The sequence below is a fragment of the Quercus robur genome, chromosome 3 (genome assembly GCF_932294415.1).
Source record: "Quercus robur chromosome 3, dhQueRobu3.1, whole genome shotgun sequence".
Lineage (NCBI taxonomy): Eukaryota > Viridiplantae > Streptophyta > Magnoliopsida > Fagales > Fagaceae > Quercus > Quercus robur.
The window spans coordinates 49,898,015-49,908,194 of record NC_065536.1 but is presented as its reverse complement, the minus strand read 5'-3'; the positions used below and the strand labels follow the sequence as shown (position 1 = coordinate 49,908,194).

The 10,180-nt window shown below is 35.5% G+C and overlaps 1 protein-coding gene across 1 annotated transcript; it reads right to left on the bottom strand.

The window, feature by feature from the left end:
* Positions 1-2,486: 2,486 nt before the first annotated feature.
* LOC126719715 (receptor-like protein EIX1) lies at positions 2,487-5,444 on the bottom strand. The gene is made up of 2 exons (XM_050422242.1): positions 4,193-5,444; positions 2,487-3,019 (listed from the first exon to the last, which is right to left on the bottom strand). Exons 1-2 carry the CDS (start codon positions 5,442-5,444, stop codon positions 2,487-2,489), a joined length of 1,785 nt encoding a protein of 594 aa, XP_050278199.1.
* Between the last annotated feature and the right edge of the window lie 4,736 nt (positions 5,445-10,180).

Sequence of the window (10,180 nt, the reverse complement as noted above, 5' to 3'; positions counted from 1 at the left end):
AGCTGGAATTTTCGTGCATCAGATCTGGAAGTTTCCAAAAATAAACCGCATCAGATCTGCGTATTAGAATTGCAAGCAAAGAAACATTCCAGAACATCAACAGTGCAGGTGCAGCAACTTTAAACCCGATTTCGACCTTGATGCAGCCTGTATCTCTCAAAAATCAGTGAAAGTTGTAGAGCTTTGTCTTGGCGTTCCATAGCATTTTGAATCATCTCAATTGGAGCTTGGATGAGAGAGTTATGCCCAGATTACGAAGCAATGTCAAAGTTATCCAGAATCGCCCAATTAGCTACGTTTTGCACTTTATGCCTCCATTTGCACCCTAAATCAAAATTTAATAATAATGAGTACATTTAGGCACCAAATAAATATAAAAGACTAAACATTAATGGAGAAAAATATGACATTTTGCATTCTTATCACAAAGCTTCATTACATGCCCTCCAAACAAAATGTTTAACTTTATTAGGCACTTTCAAGCCCCAAATCTTTTTCCAAAAACCCCGATAGCGCAGTAGGATTCAAAGTACTAGGCCTTGTTGAGGCCTCATTGTCCATAAGCGGCTTATAGGTACTCTTTGTTGTGTATGTGCCTTGAGTTTTACTCTACCAAATCAGCTTATCAGTAGTGCTGCGATAACTGAGGGGTAAACTCAAGATAGAGCCATAGGCAACCCGGTCCTCCAACCAGCTTGGGCATCCTCATTGATAAGGGCACAAACCCTAGTATCCATAGGCAAGCACTTTTGAGAGAAAATGACTTTACTGGAGGTCAAGTCAGGTAACCATTTATCACCTCGAATCTTCACTTTTTTTCCATCACCTATTCGCCAAATAGAACCCAAATTGATCACCTTCCTCTCCTTAAAAATGCTTTGCTAAGCATATGAGCCTCCACCCTTAACATCCTCATCAACGATTGATCCGTTAGGGAAATACTTTGCTTTGAAGACTTAGTCGAAAAGGGAGTCTGTGTTGTGTAACAGCCGCCAGACTTGTTTTCCCAGTAATTCCTTCATGCAGTAGTGAGGCAATACCCAACAAAAGTTACAATCCTGGGAAGGGAAGATTTGCCAAGTCTGCATGGTGTTGCCTTCCAAATTTGATGTAGAGCCTGAGCTTTAGTGGGAGGAGGAAGTGGCTGAGCCTTGACGGTCCATAGAACTGGAGGCTAACTAGTTAAGCCTAGCTTTTTACTCTGTCTATATTACTTGGCAAAGCTTCACTCTAACAGGTCCCTTTCATATTACTTGGCTTCACTCAAGCAAAATTGCGAAGTTATATCATTATTTTTATTTTTATTTGTGGCTAGGAGCTAGTTTTAAAGTGAATTATAAACTGATATTCATGTAATATCTTGTGCAAGTGCTCATGGAGCTACTTCTTGTTGTTGCATCTGTAAAATGTAAGGAGTAAATTTGTTCACGTCAACTTGCGTTGAGGTCCTTGAGGATATAGTAGTATGGTTAACATAGCAAAAGCACCTACATGAGTTAAGAGGTACTTCCTATGAGAAATGGTTATATATGTGACGTACCAAGTTTTAGATGTGCACTAATCATTGGAACCAGATCTAGCATTGGAACCAGCTCCCAACACTAATCATCCTCAACAAGCATAGGAACCACCTCCTCCTGGTTGGATAAAGCTAAATGTCGACACTGCTGTATCTGAGTCTTTCGCTTTAATAGCAGCAGTTGCTAGAAATGATAAAGGTGAAGTCATCAAGATTTGGGCCAAGCCGATCTCAAAGTGTACCCCTATCATGGCTGAAGCCTCTACACTCCTTTAGGGAACTCAACTTGCACTTAATGAGAAGTGGAGTCATGTTATCTTTGAAGGAGATGCCAAAAACTGTATAGACCCACTGTCCTCAAAGAGCAGCTCTTCTGATTGGTCTATCCATAATGTAATTAGCAGTGTTTTTTTCACTTAAAGCTCCGTTCCTAGGTGTTAAATTTAATTGGATCAAGAGGGATTGTAACTCAGCTGCTCATGTAGCTGCAAAACTCTCTCTTAATTCTAGGATTTCTGTTTGTTTCTACAAGGACAATCTTCCAGGAGTTCTTGAGCTTGCCTGTAAGGAGGATTGCCCCACTTTCTCTTGCTAATGATATTGAAGTTTATCAAAAAAAAAAAAAAAAAAAAGATGTGCATTGCCTTCTATGCCTACATTATATTCCATGCATTTCTCAATCTGGAATGGCAAAACAAACAAAAAGTTGACCATTGCGATTTGTGCACAATGGAGGCAACAAGCATCTTCAATACATGAGAAATACAAATCGTAATACAAAGCTTCAAATTTATCTAAGTCCCTTTTAGGGAGATAACACATTAGAGAGACTCCACTCAAGGCTTAACATATTAAGATATCATTTAACCCAAAAGTAAAGCCCAAATATTAAGTACAATACAAAGACAAGTACAACAAACATACACACACACATATATATATAAACTAGTTTCATTAAATCCCAGTCTCAATGTCTTTCTGCTTGAATCTTCCTTTGCAGATGAGCCATATTCAATGCAATGACCACTAAAAGCCTGTCTTTCATTTTTTCAGCAAAACAGAAGTAAGTCTGTCTCCAAGACTTCTTTATCAACAAGCTACCACAAACAACCCAAAATCCCACAATGAAACCTAGCGCAATACTTAGGTAAAACCATAAATTTTCAAATTGATCTTCACCATTGTTATGTACATGTACATCTTCTTGATCTTTATGTTCTGCATTCCCACTTGGCATTGAGAAACTTGTTGGCAATGGAGGAGGCCCATGAAGTTGTGGGTTACCTTCATAAATAGACGGATCATTGAAGGTTAGAAACTGGTTGGCTGATGGAATTTGTCCAGACAAGTTGTTATATGACAAGTTCAAATGGCTCAAAAAAGTCATAGAAGACATGCTTGGGGGAATGTGACCTGAAAGATGGTTGCTTGAGAGGTCAAGAGTTTCTAATTGGTGCAAAGATCCAATATTCTCTGGTATCTTGCCAGTCAACTGATTCCCTGACAAATTCAAGGATTTCAATAACGTCAAACTTGTTAGCTCTACTGGGATCTCCCCTGAAAGATTGTTTCTTGAAAAATCCATGATTTTAAGCAAAAAAATTATATCATTGTATTCATATTGTCTTCCTTTAACAACCAAATCCATAGACCGTGGGATGTTCATATGATCCACGACATTGGAATCTATGTAACCAACCAAACTACCCAAACATGTTGGAATAGATCCTGAGAAATTATTATGGGCAAGGTCCAAGACATGGATATTGGTGAGACCACACAATTGTTTAGGAATTTGTCCATAAAGCATATTACCTCGAAGGCGTAATATCTTTATTGAAAAATTTCCTTCTCCAATCCATTCTGGTATGGTCCCTGATAATCTATTTCCTCCAAAATCAAGTGATGAAATCTGTCTTGAAAGAAATTTCAGGCCTAAAGAGAGGTTTCCAGAGAGATTGTTGTCACTCAATTGCAACCAACTAAGATGAGGTAGTGAGCACATTGAGCTTGGAATGCCACCAGATAGATTATTTTTAGACAGATCTATGAAAAACAAACGCAGCATACCCTCCCAGTGGTTGTGGATATTTCCAGAAAAATGATTGTTCGACAGACGAAGAAAGCTCAAAACTCTTAGTCCATTAATGGATGATGGGATGCTACCATTTAGAAAGTTGTCAGAAAGATCTAATATTACCAACTGCGACATTTCTTGGCTGATTCTTATTGGTATTGGTCCAGAAAGTAAATTGCTCCTCAAAGAGAACACTGCCACATTAGGCGATAGTGGTAGTGAACCCTCTAAATGATTGAAATTTAGATGTACCACATTCACGGAAGAGAAGTTTAATGACTTAGGGAGCTTTCCCATTAATTTGTTATGAGAAAGATCCAACATCTCAAGTTGTGAAGACAAGTTCCACAACCAATTCGGTATTGTATCTGAAATTGCAGTATTTACTAAATGGATCTGTGTGAGTTCCTTCTGTGTTCTAAGCCATGCAGGGAATGTAGGGTTCAATTGACAGTCCAAAATCTTGACAATTTTTAGACTAAAAGGAGGAATCCAGTCATGTGTCACATTGATAACTAAAAGGTTACTAGATGATGATGACAAGGAAAAAAGATACAATTTTGTGAGATTTAGGAAATGAGTTTCAGTCATGTTACCTTGCCAAGAATTCCCGGAGAGATGCAACTCTTTCAGCTCAGAAAGTTGTCCAATTGATTCTGGGATGGTTCCATTCATCTTGTTGTCTTCGAGGTACAATATCTCCAAACGGGACAAATTTTGTATAGATGATGGAATTGAACCGGAGAATGCGTTGCTGTCAAGGTCAAGCTCTCTCAAACGTTTTAAATTTCCCAAAGAATGAGGGATATTCCCAATGAGTTGGTTAATGCCCAAATATAACTCCTCTAGGCTACTGTTACTGCATTCCGATAAGGCCTGGAAAAATTCTGTTATTTCGCCACTTAAATAAAAATTTTCTGATAAATCTAAGTTCCTCAAATTGCATAGGTTACCCTTTGCAATCTTAGGGATGGAGCCTGCCAGATTACTAGAGCTAAGTTGGAGATTTGTGAGGGAAGTGAAATTGAACACCCATTGAGGAATTGAAGAAGAGTTGAAGTCATTATCAGAGAGATCAAGTACTGAAAGTGACGTAAAGTTGACAGAGGGAAAATTTTGAGGGAGATAATGAAGTTCACAATTGTGCAAGTGCAACTCCAACAGAGAAGGGAGCAAATTAACAGTTTGAAGCCAATCAGTTGTTGCTTCGGAAAGGTCCACGTTATTCAAATTGAGGTATTTTAGGGAAGAGAGACCGGAGAGCCAATTTATATTTGAAACTGTTAGGGAATTCTCAGGCTGTGAAGGGGAGAGATCAAGATAAAGCAAGTTAGAAAGATTCCCAATTTGAGGAGGGATCGTTCCACCAAACCATGAATCGGAGAGATTAAGGTAAGTCAACTTATTGAGAGAACCAATGAAATTTGGGATGGAAATTTCTTCGAAATAGTTGCTGCTTAGATCCAAGTAATTTAGAAATTTTAATTCAAGCAAAGAAGGAGATAAAACACCACCCAAAGACGAGTGCTTCATACATTCTGTAATATCAGAATACATGTCACAGAAAAATGTCCTCTTGAGATCGAGTTTTATAATGTTACCTGTTCGATTGCTACAGCCTACTCCCAACCAGTTGCAGCAATCTTCGCCAACCCAGGAAGAAAGAGTTCCTGAAGGATCATGAAGACCTTCTTTAAATTTAAGAAGGGCTTCCCTTTCCATGTCAATGCAACCCACAGTGGAGTTGCCAGCACTAGAATTGGACCATATAGCTTCAAGTGAAATAAACTCTGTTTGCAAAACAAGGAAAATAAGAGCAGGTAGAAAGGTGGTTTTCATGCTAGCCATCGTTGCTTTGGCAATTTACAATGTTGAAGGTTTAAAGGCTATTTATAAAGATCATAGTTCATTTCAGAATGTTTTCTTCCATGCTTATGTTTAGAAGCATTTTTTAATTTTTTTTCTTTTTGCAGTTGCTTGGAAATGGGGGGTTTTCATATTAGTAATTTATGGGTTAGTCTTGGTAATTGAGTTGCCATTAGACGAAAAAGTAAAAAGGTAAATTGGAAATTCGGTATGGTGGTTATAATTTTAATTTTTTACTTCTTAAATAAAAATGGTTTATTTTTTAATTTGAATTTATGACGTAACTTTTATGAATATTGTCTTGTAAAGAAATGTTATGTTAACAATATTTTCACAACATTTTCATATATATTTGTTAAAAACTTAAAATTCCCTTTTTTTGGTCTTTGATTTGTTTTTTTTGAGAAAATTAATTTGATCTCAACGATAAAGATATTTTCAGAAAAAAAAAAAGTAAAATAAAAAGTGGATATTAAGTATCCTATTGCAACTGTATGTGTGTATATATATATATATATATATATATATATATATAAGCAATGTAACACTTTCACCAAGATTATATTTGAAAAGAAAAAAAATTCACCAAGAAGACTATACTTTAATTTGAGCTTGGAGCCTTTATTTAATCTGTCGGCAATGGAGACACGAAAAATCACAACTTCTAAATTACGTTGACAGTAGTTAGAACTTAGAAACACGTAAGGGAGAGTCGGGAGACTTGGTCAAGCCGAAATTGCAATAGAAAATCCAACCAGTGGACGACAATAATTCTAAAGCTAACTTTTTTTTTTTTTGAGGATAAACGGCAGAATTCTAAAGCTAACTTAAAACTTGGTCCTTCCTTTAAGGCTTTATTAAAAGCGTGGCTGCTCTCACCGTAGAAAATTTGAGTCCAAAGACTCCAAACTAGCTTCAATCGGTGGACGACAATAATTCTAAAGCAAGCTAAATTGATCTACCTTTTCCTCTCACTTTTTTATTCATTTAGAGGTACTAAATTTTGTAGACTATGTTTCTCAAAAAAAAAAAAAAAAATTTGTAGACTATGGGAAAATAACGACCCATCCCGCTTTCTTGTCCTCTTTATTTTCTCACCTACCAAACAAGAGAAATTACTTTTCTCTGCCCCTTTTCTCTCCAATACATCTTTTCCTAAAACACATAATAAGAAAACACTATCTAATGAAGATATTCTGTGTTGTTATGTTACTCTTACCTACTTTGACATTGTTGGTCACTTATTCTTTAACTATGAAAATTTATTTTGTCGCGTAGAAAATCTATTCTTAGCTTTGCTAAGAATTTTACATTTATTTTGCTAAATCTTTTTAATAGCATTGCTAGACTTTTATTAATCGCTTTACTGGACTCATTTATTTTCTCATTAAATTTTAGATGTTTTTATCTTCTTCTTCTTCTTCTTCTTCTTTTTTTTTTTTTTTTTTTTTTTTTTTTTTTTTTTTTTTTGGAGAAAGTGGATGTCTTTATTGAAAATATTAGGAAAAGAAGTCCCAAATTGGAAAAATTAAAATGAATTATATATTTCTTCTCTATAAATACACTTATCCTTAGTCCCAATAAAGGAGGATGTAATGCTTGTCATCCCTAAAGAAGAAACATAGCCACATACCTATGTCTTCTCTCACAATCTGGCCTTTGATGTGATTCTTGCGATCATTCCATGTGGTTATCATTTTAACTACACAAACAAAGATAGTAGTTATTCGTTTGAACTTATGAAAACTCTCTATAATGATTACTTTCTACCATCTGAATAAGATATCAATTGGTTTTTAATGTAGATTGGATTCGATTCTAGGTCCTTTATTCAAAAGTATAAAAAAAAAAAAAAAAATTACAAGTTGATCCGATGAAAACCTCCAAGAGTAGTGAAGTTGTGTGAACTTGGTTTTGTTTCTCCTTAGGTTATCTTTTAAGTATTTTTTAAAATAATTTTTTCCTCTCTTATTTGTGTTTTTAAGAAAATTAATTTGAACTCTGCAATAAGGATACTAAACAAACCAAAAAATGAAAAGTGGATAATAATGATCCTATTCCAAGTATGTGTATATATATAACATTGTGACACTCTGATCAAGATTATATATATTTTTCAATAATTAATGAATTCTAGGTAGGGATTTGTAAGTCAATATTAAGAAAGAACCTTTATTAATCTGTTGTCAATTAATGATAAAAAAATAATCACAACTTCTACATTACGCTGATTACTGAAAGTCTTGGTCAAGTTGAATTTGTGGAAAATAGGAGTCACCTTATAGAAAAATGGAGTCAGAGCTTAGAAAAAGCATCAGTCAGCGGACAAATTTTCTTAGGGAGAATGGAAAGATGGAACCATGGAAAATAAGTGAATGGAAAAGGTACTTTATCAATCATTTGGACAAATTTTCTATCTTACGTGCTTGGAAGGAAGGATTGAGGAATGAGAAGTTGGAAATTCGGTGCATATTTCCTTTGATAATAAAGAAAATAGGACCACAAAAGTAGTAGATTTGTAGCAATTTACTATTATATTCTTATTGGGTGAAATTGGGGTACACTATTGTATGTATATTGTATAGTACATTTAGTTCCTAAATTAAATTTAAACACGTAGTTGTATTGTATTTAATTTTCCTTGGAGAATGTAACATTATTTGTATTTTCTTGGTCAATACAATTATATATTTGATTTTAATTGGGGATATAATGTATTGTACCTAAAATAATGTACCTAATGGCCAAGAGCCTTATACCACAATTAATTGACACTTTTTTTTTCCCCAAAGAAAACATCCAAAGTTTAATCCTTTTACCACTAACCATCAAATTATAAAATAAAAATAAAAATAAAAAAGGATATTGTTTGCAAAGTTGCATTTGATTGGGGTGAAAAGGGGAAGTATGGAGAAAGAAATGATGAAAATGAGATTCTCTCCAGTTTGGTTGGAAAGAAAAAGAGGAAGGAAAATGGTGAGATGGGGGGTTTTCCACTTGGGCTGTCATTCTTTTTCTCTAAATAGGCAAGAAAATATGTGAAAAAATGGCCATGAACATGAATTTTAAAATTACCCGTGCTATCTCATTGTTTCAAATTCCAACAAGGGCATAATAGTAATATACATTTTCCTTCCCACTTTTCCATCATCTCTACTAAACATACATGAGGGAAAACTAAAACATTTTGTATCCTTAAACTTTCTGACCTCCCAATATGTTCTATTATTCCAACTAAACAAAGCTAAGTTTACCCATTTTTATTACATAAAATGAGCAAATTTTAACATTACTTTTAAATAAATTAAAAAAAAAAAGAAGATAAAATATGATTTTTTTTCTCCTTCATATTTTCCTCCCTCTTTTCTCTCCATTTTGGTGGTATTAAATTTTGTGGCCCATTCCATTTTCCGTCTTCTCTATTTTCTCACCTACCAAGGAAGAAAAAATACTTTTCTCTTTAGAACCGGGAAACATTTGGGCTGGTACGAAACACACTTGGAAAGAAGTTAAGAGAGCTTAGTGGGGTGGAGGAGGCTGGGTTATATGTTACTGCACCTGACTGTATTTAGAAGCTAAGGAAAGAAATTGAGGTGCTAAAATCCAAGGAAGAGACCATGTGGAAGCAAAGAGCACATGCTAATTGGTTGAAGGATGGAGACCGAAACACTAGGTACTTCCATTGCCATGCAAACCAAAGGAACAGGCATAATTTAATTCTAGGTTTGGAGGATGAATCCGGGGTGTGAGTAGAAGATGAAGACCATGTGGCCAGAATGGTGGAAGAGTATTTCCTAAACATTTTCTCTACATCAAATCCCACAAGTTTTGATGAGGTTTTGGCTGGCATGACATCCACTGTTACTGCAGAAATGAATTTAGAATTGGACAAGAATTTCACAGGTGAGGAAGTCTTTAAAGCTCTCAACCAAATGGCCCCTCTCACTACCCCCGGACCTGATGGTATGTCGCACATTTTCTAAAAAACATTTTGGCACATTGTTGGTAGGGATGTTACTAAAGCTATCCTAAATGCACTTAATAATGGTCATGTTCCTGCTAACTTCAACTCTACTTTCATAGCTCTTATACCAAAAATTAAGGATCCTAAAAAAGTTTCAGACTTTAGACCAATCAGTCTCTATAATGTGGTCTACAAATTTATTGCAAAAGTTTTAGTTAACCAATTGAAATGTATCTTACCATATATTGTCTCAGATTCTCAGAGTGCTTTTTTATCAGGTCGTCTCATAACTGCTAACATCTTAGTGGCTTTTGAGACGTTGCACTATCTTAAAAGGAAAACTCAAGGGAAGTTGGGCTTCATGGCCTTAAAGCTTGACATGAGTAAGGCCTATGATTGGGTGGAATGAGTTTTTTTGGAAAAAGCAATGTTGCATTTGGGCTTCTCCAGGAAATTTGTAAATATTATCATGTCTTGCATCAAAACTGTCTCTTTTTCAGCCATCATTAATGGGGGTCCTAGTTGGTCACATCATTCCTAGCAGAGGCCTAAGGCAAGGTGATACACTCTCCCCTTATCTCTTCCTGATATGTGCTATGGGGCTTTAGGGATTGATCCACAAAGTTGAATCAGATGGGTTGCTTAGGGGTGTCTCAATTTGTAGAAATGGTCCTCAGGTGTCTCACTTGTTCATTGCAGATGGTGTTCTCTTATGCCGAGCAAAAGAATTTGAATGTCAAGTAATTCTTGATAT